The sequence below is a fragment of the Ambystoma mexicanum genome, chromosome 7q, assembly GCF_040938575.1.
Source record: "Ambystoma mexicanum isolate Mex_15411 chromosome 7q, UKY_AmexF1_1, whole genome shotgun sequence".
Taxonomy (NCBI): domain Eukaryota; kingdom Metazoa; phylum Chordata; class Amphibia; order Caudata; family Ambystomatidae; genus Ambystoma; species Ambystoma mexicanum.
Window position 1 is genome coordinate 941,697,132 of NC_090941.1, and position 16,527 is coordinate 941,713,658.

At 44.9% G+C, this 16,527-nt stretch overlaps 1 protein-coding gene across 3 annotated transcripts in view; it reads left to right on the forward strand.

Moving 5' to 3' along the window:
- NARS2 (asparaginyl-tRNA synthetase 2, mitochondrial) overlaps nucleotides 1-16,527 on the forward strand; it is an 803,364-nt gene that overhangs the window by 353,285 nt on the left and 433,552 nt on the right. For all 3 annotated transcript variants that reach the window (XM_069639926.1, XM_069639928.1, XM_069639927.1), the window contains exon 7: nucleotides 15,109-15,241. In XM_069639926.1, coding sequence (XP_069496027.1) covers nucleotides 15,109-15,241 — 133 coding nt within the window. The remainder of the gene's footprint in view (nucleotides 1-15,108; nucleotides 15,242-16,527) is intronic.

Here is a 16,527-nt window from a genome sequence, read left to right on the forward strand (position 1 = left end):
GCATGACAACACACACACTGCCCCAGGATAGCAGGTTGAGGGTCTAGGTCAGTGAAATATGTGAGACAGGGCCTATTCGCCCATTCAGAATAACATTTTGGCCTACCTAAGACTGTGTTATTTCATTCAAGATCAAAGTCTGGTGGTGCCACACCTCCGCCTCCAGTCTGTCAGTTTAGTTATTTCCCTGCTTGAGGCCTGGCCGGTTCAGTCAATTATTTCTTAATCAACCACATACCTTAAAATAAACACACAATTCGATGTATGGGTGTTGTAGGTGTAGGTGCAAAGTGAGTAAACGCTACCTGGCATGGCACACAGCTTTTACTTTTAATTGTGATCTTCGCTTGCCATGCATGCCAAGCAGCTCTCGCACCATGTGGGCCCATGGCCGTTACCCCCCAGTGTTGCCTGTGAAGTTGCCTGTGTAACGGATACATAACGCCATTAGCACCCCGTGTTACCAGAGTGGCAACCTGGAATGCGAAAAAAAAGGATTTTCCTTCCTATAACGGGACGCTGCGCATGTCCCGTTGAAGGAAGGAAAATCCTTTACCAACATGGCCGCCATGGAAAGGAAAGGCGGGGCTCCTTACGGAGACCCTCTTCCCTTTCCATGGCGGCAGTGGGAAGCTGAGAGGAAGCTGCAGCGGCAAGGGCTGCCACAGACCAAATAAGGTAAGTGGGAGGGCAGGGGGTAAAAAAAAACAGGGGTTTGGGGGAAGATGGCAGCAGGGAGAGCCAGCCGTTAGGCTGGTTGGAACGTGGGCTTGTACCGGTGGTTCAAGCCCGCGTTCCTAGCCACCTGATTGGCTGGCTCCCCCGCCCGGGGTGCTAATGTAAAATATTTACATTTGGTTCAAAATTTTGATTCGTTTGTTTTATTTTCAAACATTCAATTCATATGAATCCTCATATCAGCTCATTCGTGCCAGGCTAGCACCCAAATCCCTCCCTGCCCCACTTCCCAAACATGTTAGCCTGTTTCTGAATGGTTAGGTAAGTTTCTTGTAACATCGCAATCCCCACCCCTTTCCTGCACCAGTATGAGGTCACCCTAACATGCTTAACATAGTTATTCAATACCCTGACATTCCTAGAGGACACTCTTAACAGCTCTGCTATTTAATCTTCATCCGTACCCTCTCCCCCTCCCTTATCCACACCCCATTGAAATCCCACTTATTCCCAATGCAACTCACATATTAACCCCCATTTCCTTCCTTGACCCCTCGCCTCTGTAGTAATCTCTGTTCCCACCTCATGCCTTGATAAGCCGTTTTGTAACCTAAACACACCAAACCAAAACATAACTATTGACCAAACAGCACCTAGATCATTCAGGCCTGACTGTCATTTGTCCCGCCACCTCCTGTAGGACTTGGGAGCTATGTACCGCCGCAGTATCTAAAGGTTCAATAAAAAAATAAAACGGAGGTACCTCGCCAAGCACGATACAACCTGACTATAAGAATAGCAGAATACAATCCTGTGATTCGTACTCCCAGTGCAGCTCCCAGTCTCAAACACTCTCCCTGCTCTTGCAGAAGAGTCCAGGTGCATATATGTCCTTCAGCACTTCTCTCGGGTGCCTTCCACAATAGACTACCGTCAATTCCTGCTCATTTTGTCCACCATTGGTGCCATTTTATTGGAGTCCATTGAGTGGTTCACTTCCTCCGGGGTATCAAAGAACAGGGCCTTGCCGTTATATAGGATCTTCAATTTCGATGGATATAGCAACATGTTTTTGATCCCCAGTCAATCTGTCTTTCGTTGGTACAAACTGATCCCTTGTCCTCTGAACTTGTAAGGTATAATCTGTGTAAATCGCCAATGTGGCCGATGCTGCCGGATCTCACCCCCCTCCCTGGATATGGCCTGGATCTTTTCCCTTTCCTTAAAGTTCAATATTTTAGCTATTACCGGCCTATGTGCTGCCCCCCGAGGGGGCTGCTTCTCCAAAGATCTGTGAGTCCTCTCCACTGTAAATCCCTGGGTCAACATCCCAGGGCCAAACTCTTGGAGCAACATGTTCTCCACATATGCGGTTGGTCTCTGCCCTCCTCCCCCTTAGGTAACCACAAGATTCTAATATTACTTCTCTGCACTCTTTCCTCTGCATCTTCAGCTCGATCCTCCAGCATGCCTACTTTTGTCGTGAGATCCTGAACCTTTGCTTTTAAGTATTTTGTGGTGGACGTCACCTCTTCCACTTCCTTCTCTCCCACCCTTTATTTATTTATTTTTATTTGTTTATTTATGTATTTATTTATTGGTTTTCACCGCGCCGAAGCTCTCAGGCATCAGGGCGCAACAGGGGATACAAGACTAACAAGGCAAAACCTCTTAGGGAAATCTTTCCGAATCTTCAATTTTTTTCAGGTTTGGACTGGATTGTGAGTTCATTTAAATAAGTGGGTCTTCAGCTTTTTTCTGAAGCTGTGGTAGTTCCTTTCTCGTCTTAGCTTGGCAGGGAGTTTGTTCCATGTCAGGGCTAGTCTGACTGGGAAAGCTCTGCCATGCCCTGTGAGCATTTGAACGGGGTGCTTTTTATCTGGTTCTTTAATTCTGATCTCAGGGATCTGTGTATAAGGTGATCCTTTCTTTAAGATAACCCGGAGCCTGTCCAAATAAGCACCTGTGTGCCAAGCTTTTACTTGTGCCAAGCATCAAAGCATTTCCGTGGTCCAGCCGTGATAAAATAATGGCTCTTGCAATGGTTGCTGTGTTTTCTTCGCTTAAAAGCGGTCTAATGGACCAAAGTAGGCGATTGTAGTATTAGCAATTCTTTTGTAGGTGCATTACCTGAGCCTCAGCACCTAGTGACGCTTCCAGATCATGCCTAGAGTTTTCACTTCTCTAACTGGGATAGCCGAATCCTTGATGTTAAAAGACTTGTACTGGGGACTGAGTTTATGCCTTGCATGTGTAGAGCCAAAGATCATAAGCTCAGTCTTCTTTGCTTTTAGGCACATCCAGTTCGAAAGCATCCATGCCTCGATGATGCTATATATGTCTCCTAACTTTGCGCAGTCATCGCTGTAACTCCCACTAAGTTCAGCCACCACTTGAGTGTCATCAGTGTAGTTGGATTAAATGTTCCGATACTCTCTAGCACAATATATGCAGCCAGGGTCTGCACATCCTGTCTCAGGAGGCCCACATCGCATTTGACCTCATCTATTCGTGATTCCATTGGTGCCCTAAGAGCTGCAATTGCCTCAAGTATTTTGGCATCAGCACCCTTCTGTTCCAGATCTGATCTGTCCGCAGAGTGCACTACCTTGCCTGATGGATCTGTTCTCGCCTCCTGTTTCTTAGTTTGCTTTGGTTTTGCCGGGGTCTTTTTTGATTCTGGCATGTCTCGTTACCACGGACCTCGGTTGTCTGATGTGCTCCACTCAATGCACCAACCTATGACTTGCCCAGCAGAGACCCTTCCACTGCAGCAATGCCCCTCTGCTCAAGCACTTCCCAGCTGTACTTCGGTCTCTTTCAGCACTGCTAGCCACCCTCCTGTGCACTATGACGTATCTGAGCTCCCCTCCACCGTGAGGCAATGGAGCAGCTTCACTGTAGCTTTGTTCTGCAGGCCAAGTTTTCACAACTGTCTCCCCTTACCGCACCGCCAGCTGCTGCCAATGTGTGTCTTAGTGTTCACCAGCCTCGGGGTTGGGAGGGGGTCATATGCGAACAAATCTCACTGCCAATCTGTGCATCCTGTGTCTACCAAGGCTATGAGCCCACAAGGACCCTCTTACTCTTGCACCGCGCCAGCTGTACATCAAGGGCACTCCTCCCCTTTGATGTGTCTCTTCTTGCTTCCTCACCTCGCCGGTTGCCTCCTGCTTGCCTCAGATCTTTGCCGGCAACCAGACCCTACGCTACCGGATGCACTCTGATCATCGGCAATTCTGCACCGCCACCCACCTCAATAAGGTAAGGAGAGGGTGGAGAGCTGAGGAATTCAGCATTCCTGGCACTCATCTGTCAGGTGAGGCCCGGGTGAGGTGGGAAGCGGCGCTGGTGGCAGGGTTCTCAGCGTGAGATTCCCATGATAAGTGGGAGCACTGCATCGAGAGCCCTGCTACCAGCGCAGAGACCTCCGGGGAATGATGCATGGCCAATTTCCGGGCCACATAGAATTTCCTAGCCTTACTGGCTCGTGTGACTCGGAAATTGACCAATGCAGAAGTGCCAGACCTCTCCCCTGGGATGTAATCCACTTTAATTGTGGATTAAAGAGGGTGAAAGCCAAACAACAATAGGAACCTACTGTAATGAAGCCACCAAGCAACTTAGACTACCACACATCTTCACAATTTACCCCTTCTGTCATGCTGGGACTGTCAATACCCTCACAGCTAATAAACACACCTTTATACCCATGACGTAATTGCTCAAAAGAGAAGGCAGATAATAGGCCTAACCAAAGTCCATTTGAACAACAGGGAAACTGACAGATGGGTGTATGATAGTTCCATACATGCCGATCCTCCTGGTTTAGGCGGAAAATGCTGATTTTCTTGTAACTATTTTTTACTATCTCCCTCTTAAAATAATTCTAACTCCAATGCAACCCAATGGTAAAATTGGTGCCAACATCTCCCGCCTAGGTTCTGCAAAATGTTTGCTTGTAAGTAGTTGTTAACACAGACAGTGGGCCTCATTACGAGGAGGGCGGTAAGGTGTTAACGGCACCGGTAAAGGTGCCAGAGCCGTCAACCCCTTACCGCCCGATTACGAGGTCTGCTCGCGGGAACCCGCTTAAGATGCCTGGTTTTACCAGGCGTCCTTAGCGGGTCCCACGAGCAGACCAGGATGCTAACAACGGGCCCGTTATTAGCATCCTCCCCATTCCAATTGAGCCCTATGGGGTCTGGAATGGGAATGGGAATGTACCGGGTCCTATTCCTGCAACCACACACCGAGGCAAAAGAAAAAAGAATCTCAAGCCACACATCTTCCCTAATATACCCATCCATACAGTTCACACGCAACGCGTGCACCTAAACAACCAATGCTTATTGGCTTGTGTAATAAGAGACATGCTGAGAGAGTGGGCTTTAGCAATATATTAACACCGGGACAACAGAAATATTTCCACTTTAAAAGAATTCTCAAAATAGTTTTTTATTTGGCGTCTATGCTCTTTCAAGAAAGTCAGCCAACCTTGTCATGACCTTAGCTGTATATCCAAGCCGCCATGATGTGTATACTAAGTTGTGATAAAAGGCTAATGGTTTTTTTGCGATTAGGTCTGCTTGTAATTCTATCACGCAGCATATGAACAGAAACTGGCGAGTACGTTTTCATTAAAACTTATACAGAATGGCTTTGTGTTTGGGGATTGGGTTGCGGTTTTTAAATAGTAATAATTTTATAGAATTGCGACTGACAGATCAAGGAAAATTAAAGAACTCAAATAATTTCCTTTGTGGGGAAGCACTTTGTTGATTAGTTTGTTTGCTGATAAAGCTGCAATGTCTCTGCTCTCAGGTCTGGTGCTCGAAGCTGCTATTGATCTAGTATTGCTTTGATTTTCTAGTGCACAATTTGCCATGCAAAGCAATTCGCTCTGAGGTGGTAACGCACCCTAGAAAACAGTCAGTGGCAGTGCTGGAAATTGACGAGATTACTCTACTCCCGCCCCCTCCCCCTTGAGTAAAAATATTCCTCCCCCATTCCTCACAAGCTATTTTTTATTAAACGCATTAGTGTAATCCATTTTCAAAGAGCTTCACGCCGCCACCTGGACATCCCGTGGGGGGAGGGAGTGGGGCACGCCCCACAGTTTGAAGACCACGGCTAGGGAATATTCCAGCCCACCTTTGTGCGTTGGGGATGGGGGCTCTAAGTGACGTCGGTGAGGCGGACGCCCAGCTCAGGTTGAGCAGCACCCATCTCCTCAAGGAACTGCACTTCATCAAGTGCACTTGATCGGTCCCGACGGTTTGCATACAAACAAAGAGCAGTTTGGGAACATAAGGGTGACCATAGTATTTTTAAAATGTCTGTGATAGTAATTCAAGTCTGAAACCCTTTTGAGCAAGTAATGCAAACTGGGCCCACTACTCATTTAGGGCCTGATTCATGGAACATTTTCCTATGGGATTGCGCCATTATAAAACACTTCCATGAATCAGGCCCTTAATGTGTGGCAATTTTCACATATGTGAACACTACAAGACATTCGTTGAACAGTTTCGCTTCTGTGTGTGAAGCCTCGGCAGGTGGCACAGAGAACGTAAATTGATATTTGAATGTTAACTGCACACATCCTGCAACAATGCACTGTAAATTAATTCCTTGAGTTGGGTAGTAGGAATGGCCTCTAGAACCTTGGCAGAGAAGGGAATTATGGAAATAGGTCTTAAGTTACTTTGACAAATGGGTTTCAGAGTCCCCTAATTAACCAGTGTTTTACTATTGACCTTTTCAGTGCCTCTGCAACAAAGTCCTTAATAAATGAGGAATGTATCATACCTTTAAGGTTTGCACTAATTTGTACAGCCAGGAAGTGATAACGATGGAAACAAGGTGTGTGTGGTACGTTTCATTCATTAAAGTGTAGCAAGGGAACCTGAACTTGAGTAGAGGATTCTTGTAAAGCTCACTGCCAGCCTTCGTCAGGGTCATCACACTGGGCAAAAGTTCAACAAATGTTCTTAGTCAAGATGGAAGGTTCGAGCAGAGTTTGTAACAAAGTCGCTCACTGTTCTCTAGGAATTACGGCTGCTGAAATCACCTTAATTCCTACCCCAAAAAGGGTGAGGAAGTACCAGACCTCTCCTCCTTGCTGGCACCTACTCTTTTCTTTAGCTTCTTTGGTGGAGTTGCCAGTCCAACCAAGTCTGGGATTAGGTTACCTGATAACTAGTCTCTGCGCTTGTTTCTCCTCTGCTTGTGGTCTGTAGGTTTGGGCCCTACCACTGTTTGGCCCCAGGTCTACCAGGCTCTGAATTGTCTCTGCATTTTCGATCTCCTTTCGTTCTGGGGCGTTGGAGTCTGACGCCTACTAATTTTGAATTTCAACTACGCAGTAGATGTCCCCCTTAAAGTTCAGTTATAGTTCTCCAATTTATCTTCATTAATGACCTTAAGTTGATCACTACTTTAGCTTCTAACATCAAAGGCCATTGATTTCACCTTGTAATTTCAAGAAGCACCATGCTTTCTCTTTGGATCACCCAGCCTTTAACATGGTCCAACCATGCTTTTCACTAGTTTGTTCTTGAAAATAGCTCTATTTCTAATGCCCCACTCTTCACACTCCTTTAGAAAATAGTATGTTCAATGAAGTCCTCCTGAATACGGAAATACCTAGCTATGACTCCATGTGCTGTATTTTCTACAACTCTTCATGGAAGCTTGACAAATGTTGCTTACTTATTGCAAGCTTGAAACATTTTGCTTATGTATTTGCTTCCATGAGAATAGTTGGCTCTAAGTATATGAATTATCCACAGTTTATTCCTGACCTTCATTCTTCTAAAACCAGTTAGAGAAGATCGGAAGCTAACGTGTGTCCTAATGTTTATTAGCACCCGGGGCAGGGGAGCCAACCAATCTGGTTGCTCGGATCACAGGCTGAATCCCACGATCCAAGCCCATGTCACGAGTAGCCTTAAGGCTCTAACCCCCCCCCACCCTCCCTCGAGTCCTCTTTTCCTTCCCCCCGGCTGCCTTACCCCACTTACCTGATTTCTTTCGTCACAACCGCCGCAGCTCCAGCCTCCCTGGCCACTATGGAAATGGAAGAAGGGCTCCATATCTTGGCATCCAGTTAATTCAAACAAAATGCATTGCTCTCAGCACTCTGGGTTTCCGGATTCAGAACCCGGGGTGCTAATAGCAGCAATATCCGATCCAGCAGGTGCCAGATCGGGTGGTAATGGCGCCGGGCCCATTGTTAAGACTATAATGTGGGCCCCGGGCTGCTACCAACCAAATCGGCCCAGGTGTTATTTCTATATTTATAGATTGTCCCACATAGAGTTAAATTCACATAAGTGTGTTTATTTACATCAGATGGCCTAGGCTACAAGCAGGAGCTATACAGCTCTTAGCGCCCATCAATTTCGAACCTTGATGTGAATATTAGAAAACTATTTTCAAAGTCAAAAAACCTTTTATTCATGGGAACATTCTTATAGCTACACCCGAGGAGTTATTCTAAATCATCAAAGTTTAAAAACATTCAATTGGAGACAAAGTTGAACCCTATTTTGGCCGTCCTTACCTATGGATTTGGTTTCTCAGATTCAGCGGGTTCTCATTTGATCCAACTCACGATGGCTTCTACTGGCTGATGCCCTCCAAGTCTCACTGTGGTGTTCCCTCCACTAGTACAAACATTACTAGAACTCAATAGTCAAGTGTTTGTTTCCCTGAGGGCCAACACAGGTTCATCCGAAAATCTCTTGGTAAGGAATTTCATCGTGAAAATATTCCAGACAACCCGCCTTCGCTGAATGGTGGCCTTTCAGGGATGAGCACAAATGCGCTTAGTGCAATATGGAAATGAAGGGACCAGGAAGTGATGCATCGTGGTCACATGTAAGGAGGTGGACTGGTGGTAGGTGTGGGAGTAGGGGTAAGTGTGGGGGGGAAGAGTTTAAGGATATGGGAAGAGGGCTAGGGGGAATCGGACAGACATAGGGAGTGGGCAAGGAGAACAGGGGGTGTCTCCCACAGAACACAGCGCAACAGGAGGGGGAGAGGCTTGGTGAAGAATGGGGATTGCAGGGATGTCCCCCTGCATTGGAGGAGGGACAGAAGGGGGAACGGAGTGATCTGTTTTCCCTCAGAGCCAAAGCGGGCCTGGGAAAATGGGCTGTGGCGAAATCGGCATGCGAGAAAACATCATATATCTCTGTCTCTTCCCGAGAGTAACTGTCAAATCTCAGTCAACTACAGTTCTGGGAACATTTAGTATCCTGACTCTTCTTTTTTGGTTCCTGCTTCCTTCAGCTAAGGTATTCTGCTTCTCGTTCAGGTTTGTTGGACTCCTGGAAAACCCTCTTGGTGCACCCACGGGTCAGACTGCATATTAGGCACAGGCACCAGCATGAGCGAGGGCCAAGTCAGTCCCCAGAGCCTCCACTAGGAGGCCGGCCACTGTTACTAGTCTGGCGATTGTGTTAGGTTTTGCAACAGGGACCTGGCTCTTCTTTCCAACACCCTATCCTCTTCCGTATCCTAGAGGAGTCGGGACAATCCTGTACTGAAGCAAACCTTCCCTACTTCCTCTCTCCCCGCCTCTTTACTCCGCTTCAGCTTCTCTGGCAATGTGTTGGTGCTGCACTACATGCCTATCCCTTTTCCCCTCCCCAGTTTCCTTTTGTTAGGCCTGGAGAATTCCTCCTCTTTCTCGTTTTCGCCACTATCCTTTGTGTATCTTTCTAGCTCTCCTTGCCGGAGGTTTCTCCCAACCATCTCCATCTTGTATTTGTCATCTTCTCTCTGGTTCCTTCCCAGCTTTCAAAACTCTACCGCCATCTCCTGCTCTTTCTTCTCCTCCCTACTTCTTATCTACTCCTCCTTATTCTCCACTACTCTGGATGTTCCTCACTTTCTTACCACAACTCTGCTCAGAGAAGCCACTCAAGGTGCCATTAGAAATACACCCATGCTTATATGGCACTAAATAAAAACAGAAATTCTAAGGGCATAATATCTTATCTTTAGCACCACCACTATATACTTTTTTCATGGAATACCGCTGGCTATGCTAAAATTTCAAGCACTTCTAAACAAAATTCTTGTTTTGTAAGAAATTAAATAATAATGTTACAGGAAACCATATTAATCACTTCCCTTCATATCGAAGGTTACAGAACCTTTACTAGGGAGGCTACAAAAAACCAAGAGGACGACCTTATGGGGCCTAGCTATAGCGATAGACTTAAAAGTTGATATACAAGCATCTTTAATTGAAAGCACCAACAAAGCTCTACTCAGTACAATCCAGATTTGTAAGAAAGCAAGCTTGTCCATAAAAATATATTTACCTTTTTCCTTGTAATTATGTTAGAGCTACTTATATTAGATTTTAACTAAATCATATACCAACCCTTGAAGGCATCCCTAGGAAGGGACTAAGCATGGAGGACTGAATATGTAGGCGATGCAGAGCAGAAACTACTCTATAAACAATCAAGCTTCTTGTTAACTACTTCCCAAAAACAGGTAACAAATACATTTTGCAAATTTAATCCATTACTCCTTTGATCATGTAGGAGAAACTTTGTGGGCAGAATTGGTGGGAGGTCAGAATATTTCAATGTTATTAGCACATGATAGAATTTTTCTGCAACTTGTTGAACTTTTAAACTTTGATTCTTATATTCCTTTTTAATAATAGGCAATGTTTGATTATTTTTTTCTGTGAAATATTTGTGTTTTTTGTTTTTCTCTTAGGATGAAATTATTCATACTTTGTTTTGATTTTATTCTACTTTTAATCTTATGTAATAACATGTTTGTATTTGTGTAATGTTTTATTATTAAACCAAATCATACATTTTTAAAAAATGGTTGGTATCCTTGGTCGACTGACTTTCAGCCCAACACCGACCCCATTGGTCTTTATAAAGTTCTTGGCGGGGATGGCTGCCCAACTTAGGTGGGAGCATGTTTATGTATTTCTATAGCTGGATGGATGGTTCATCAAGGCCAATTTGTTGGAGCTCATTGCCATTGCTTTATACCTTAAAAATCCAATCTGTGTCCATTAAAGAGCATCCAGTTCTTTGGAGCAGTCCAGGATGCTCAGGGAGGCAAGACCTTCTCAACTGTTGAAAGAGGCTTAGACATCTGTCTTTCAGAATCTCTGTTCCAGCGGGAATCTCATCTGTTGTCTTCAAAGCCCTTCAGCCTCATAGGTTGTATGATCCCATGCGTTCTTTCAATGCCAGATGCAAGCTTCATATCCAGACCCTAGTTGGAGATATTTAGACAACTTGATTACTATGCCTGTGAGAGTGCACCAAGATCTGCTTCAGATGCCGCTCCATTCAATCTATTTCAAGGGCAGCTCTGTAGTCCCATTTAGCCACAACTAACCCATGTAACAGGCACCATTCATTAATTTGTAGTCCTCATCTGTCTGGCCTTTGTCTACAGCCAATGGGATAATAAGAGAAACCTTAACATCTGTCTCCTCAAGGAAAAGGCCCTCAAATTCATATTTGCTGCCATCTCCTCCATCTACTTCTACAATACCACCATGATGCATTCTCTCAACAAGTGTGGCATTGTGGGTAGTTTCCCCCTGTGCAGCAAGGTCTTGAGCAGGTCTCCTGCCCAGTAGCTCATCTGGTGGGAAAAGAGATGATACTTGCGGATGCTCAGAGTAGGCTGGAGTTGACTTCGTATGAGTTGCAGTGGAGAGTATCTTTTTGACATGAGAATTTTCCTCCCAGGGATCTTTCAGGTAGCTCGAATTGTGGATTGGAAAATCAGTGACGTTCTATGTATGCATTCAAACCTGTTTTTCTGTCTCCTCTCATCCTGTGACAGTTGAGATCATGTAGGGTGGTCATGAACCTTTTGATTCCAGACTGGATGACAAACGCATACTATTCAACCCTGCTGGAATTTTCAGTGTGTCCTCTATGGTGGCGCCCACGGTGGGGTGAGCTTCTCTCTCAATAGGGCGCAGGGATGGTAGTCAGATTCTTCTTTTTCTATGTCTAGCCAGTTTGAAATTTCATGCCTAGTTATAAAAAGGCTGTGGTTCCTGGACTGGAACCTATTGAACGTTGTGATGAACATGGCATTGTGGCTCACATTGCATTCTAAGATTATCGACCTGTTGTGACCCACTCTGGTCATTTTGGAGTTTTTTCTATACCTGGATGAGTCATTGATAATTCCAAAAGTGATCTTTAAGGTTTGTCTTCAGGTGATCTTTCATTAACCTCCTCCCTTGATGATGAGGGTGCTTTCATCACCTTACCACTTATATCTTTTGTGCACTAATCCAGGTAATGTCGGATTGACAACCTGCTGTTTGTGGGTATGCTGATTTGCAAACAAACGATCTCAAGCTCTATTTTCCTGTGCATAAAGACTTGCTGTGAGCCGAGAACAAGGACACCTTATATTCATCAGAGCTATCTGACTAGGCAAAAAGTGTCTGTTTCCACCTTTAAAAAGTTTGTTCCCTTGCTGCCACTTGCTCGTCTCAGGATGTATTTGCTGAATATTACTGCCTGAACTACTTGTTCTGGGAGAATGCACCTTTCGGACAGTGCATTTTTTAGCCATTTCCCATGCTCGATATTGGTTACTTCTAATCTGTCGACCACCTGTGTTATGGTACATTTTTGGATCTCTTTTCAAAAGATGAGGAATCTTGGAGCCAGCCACAATTTTTAAATAGAGAGCACAGATTTTCATTTGGGAGCTGTGGGCTGGGTTGCAAGGTTAAATTTCCTTAACTCCTGTACATGGATTGTGCCCTTACTGAAATTCCATTTGACAGGCGTCCTGCATTGCAATGAGTGGCCATCCCCTTAGGAAGGAGGGTGTTGTCAAAGGAATGTGTATCCGAGAAAGACCAATACTGAGCAACATGACCAATTACAGGACTGAAACTTCAGAATCTGTCAGTTGATTGAGACGCACAACTGTGTCACTGTCAGAAGAAAAGGGTCTTGGAGGGAGGAAATAGCTGTTGGTTTCTGCTAAGGGGCAATTAATATAACATAGGACCAAGAGTGTACTGTTTTGTAACAGGGAGCCACAGGAGGGAGCCACCTCCTGTGGCTCCCTGCCCCCAGTTTAGGAGGGTATTGCCCATGTGCAATTGGCCCCAGAGAGCTGGGATTGAAGAATGGACAGAATGACTGGGATAATGACTCTTCCAAACATGTTGCGACTCTGTAGTGAGTGAGGTTTTCTAAATATTTGTTTGCCCAGAGAAAGTATGGAGTACAAGGAGGATAAGGGTTATACCGACCCCAGTTATTCCTCCATTTAATTGCATTCACAGAGGGTGAGGGTTACACAGCATCCCCCTTAATACATTTTCCATTAAGCAGCTCTGTAAAACTATTTCTATTTAATCATTGCTTACTTGATGCCAGGAGAAATCTGGCATACTTGTAGGGCACATCTGCTTCTCATCCCTCAAATGTTTAACTGATGTACCCTCATAGTGGCCACATGTAAGTAGTTCAGCGTTGATTTATACGGAAGTGAATCACTGTCACCACGCCTATAACTATGTACACCACAGATGAAGTTTGTGTTCAGATTTTCAGAGGTATTCTCGGCAAAGGGGCATGTGTCTGAATTGGAAAAAAGAGCACACTTAATGGCCCCCATTATTTCAAGCGCCCTAAAAACAGCTGCATGCACTTGTGGATGAATGACGTATAGGCATAGCTAGTGGTTTTTGCCAGTTCTGCCCACATAGTCACACTAGTGAAAGACAGCAGGGGCTGAGGGTAAGAACTCTGAGTTAAGATTTTAGACCAGATGATTTGATTGATCTTGTCACACTTGGATCCATTTGTAAACTTAACTGAATACACATTTCTTGTATGCTTGCATTTCCTGGCCTACATCAGATGAGGGCTATGCAAGCTCCTCATGTCCCAAGGGAGTTGTTAAAGAAAAATAAAAAGGGTCTACAATTAGAAACAGAAATGAATTACCTTTGCTTATGTTCTTTCTGATGCCTGCAATCTTCCTTCCATGCATTCTTCCTCATCCTCGCTCCTATTCCTCAGTTGATTGAAATATTGAGATTGCCACTGTGAGAAACCAGAGGGTGTCTCACCCGCTAGTCCTCGGGAATCTCTCTCTCAGGTGGCCAGGGCATGGCCATCACCTTTGGATCCAGACCCTGGGTGTGGACCAGTGCGGGAGGATCACCTGGGTGAGGGATCTTCGGGGAGTGGGCATGAGATAGCCAATGGTGAAACGCGGTATTCACCCCTCTTTTGTTCATCTACTCCATCCTATTTATTAGCATTTACCGAAGTCCCAACTCCCCCCACCCCTTTTTACACAAACACTGGGCTGAAGGAAAAGAGGGTGACTAAGAGTAACCAGACTAACTCTCTCACATCGTACTGGACATGTCCCGTTAATTGGATCAGGCAAAGTCAGGCACTTTACACTAAGTGCATACATCTGATACCAGTTAGCTCTCCTCACATGAATACAAGGCAACACATAAAGACAAAATCTGAGCAAGGTGGAACACGAAAACGAGCAGAATTTCCAAAACGAAGGCCCACCTACTGAAGCAGAGCAACAGATAAGGAGTTTGTTGCCTCTAGCAGACCCGAGAGACACGTGGAAAAGGCCAGATCCCACAAGTGAATATTGCATTGTGTTTTAAGGATGCCAGCGACCCTCCCGGGTGGACACCAGAGTTGGGGAGGCCAGGCCAAGCCTGTGGTACTAACCTTGACTCGAAAATCAGAAACAGTAAAACAATAAAGAAGCGCACACAGCCGGTGAGTTGTCAAGTGACCTGAGAGATTGGTGCGTGCTAAAGTGAATTCAGTCGCAACGTCATATAACAAGTGAAGGCTGCACGCGTGTGGCTGATACACGAAGAATGGCAGACCCGTAAACAAACTTTAAAGTGAAATACAGCTTTGAGATCAACGATACTAAGTAACGGAGTGGTCTGGTGAAAGGAAGTAGCCCATTCAAAAGTCTCTGTGAAAGGTACATTGTTGAAGCTGAAAGGCGAATAAACAGCAAGAGTGAACGTTGAGTCTCAAGCTCCCTGTTTCCCTAGCGTTATTACCCCACCCCAAACCCCACTTTTTAATCTCTTACCCCACTCCCATATATACTTATTAAAGTAATTTTTTATTATCAATTCATAATTATCACTGTATACCCTGTGGCTGTGGCATGTGCCAGTGGTGCCCATGAAGCCATGATGGAGCAGGCAATGGCATCACGTCTATGACCCTGGTGACTGTTTCCAAGCAACACCTATAACTATTTAAAATGTTGAACAATCTGATTGATGAACAATGAACCCATCAGAAAGAAAGTTACTGAATGTAAGATATTTGTATTTTTATCAATTGTTTGTGTTTTTGTAAACATTTCTCGTTTGTTTTTCAGAGCCTTTACAAAGGTTTTTACCTTTGGCCCAACATTCCGAGCAGAGAACTCTCAAAGTCGCAGGCACCTTGCAGAGTTTTACATGGTGGAAGCGGAGATGTCATTTACAGAGAGTCTCCAGGACATACTTCAGGTACCACTCTTGTAGTAGAATTTCAGTTTATTCAGATGTGTGTTTCTTTCTTCTTATTGCCCTCCAAATAGAAACAGTAATTCCTTTTCTTTGATTGCCTGCAGCTGTGAACGTTATCTATTTGTGCAGCAGCTCCTCATGTGTCCAGGCCTTTCCTTTAGTGTATGCATTTTACTTGTGTGTTGCCTCAAAACAGAGTGTGGCAAGCCAGAAGGAGGAGTCAGACACAAGTTGGACGTTTGCATATTCTTTATAAAAATAATAAAAACGTCTATCTTGCCCTATTGCTATGCAGGGTTTCCCTTCCTAAGCAAACTAACTAAATGTGCTCGTCAGTCGTCACAAGTCCAAAACAAACCATCCTCTGTCCAGCAATCTAATCCTATCTGGCCCTACAACTTAGAACTAACAACTACATAAGGTAGCTTCCCCTTAGCCGGTCCTCTGGTCTTTCTCGCAGGGTTTACAAGGTACAACAGTTCAAAAATGTTGTATACAGTCTGTATTACGTATTCATCTGGGTGCAATAACCTTCACTGATGAACTTCTGTAGCTCTTGATATGTGTTTAAACCTTTGGTCTTTGGGAATCTGAGAGACCCTCTAATCTCTCTAATGCACACTGTATGGCAATAGTGTTTTCCCTTTCTTCTAAGCAACTTAAACCTTTACATCTGAGGGTGTCTCCTCCTCTCTGTTGGGTTATCTTATACCCTTTTCCTTTACTAAATGTCCCCCTTTCTGGGGTCTTTGCTCAGGTTTTTGCTTCAAATGTCTTTGAGTCTTATAACTGGTGCTTGGGCTAAACTCAGAAAAGAATGCCAGTATTCATTACAAGTTACATTAGCCAACTCTCTTTGTCTCTCCGACTATATGGTTTCCTGCTTTCTTTGGGTTTCACCCTCAATATTGCAGTTCCTTTGGTAAAGTTCATACAGTCCCCCATTGCCTCCCCATTGCCAGAATCACCAGGGTACCTTTGGTTGGCGTGGTTAATTCACAAGGTGCGGCTTTGGGACGCATTTGCTTTGGCTATTCTCCACCTATGGTTTCTCTCTTCTCTTCCAGACTCACCCTCCTCATTACATTAGCTCTCAGTGCAACCTGGCCAACAGGAGGATTTGTTCCTCCAACTTTTTCGGTCCCCCACCCACCACGATCTTCTAGTGGTCATGCCACCACTCGGGACCGTCCCATGGATCACGTCTGTACAGTGCTTGCTTTATTGTGTGCGACACCGGCATCCTTGTTTGGTGTTCTCTTCCTCCCAGGTTGTTTGGTGTCTCT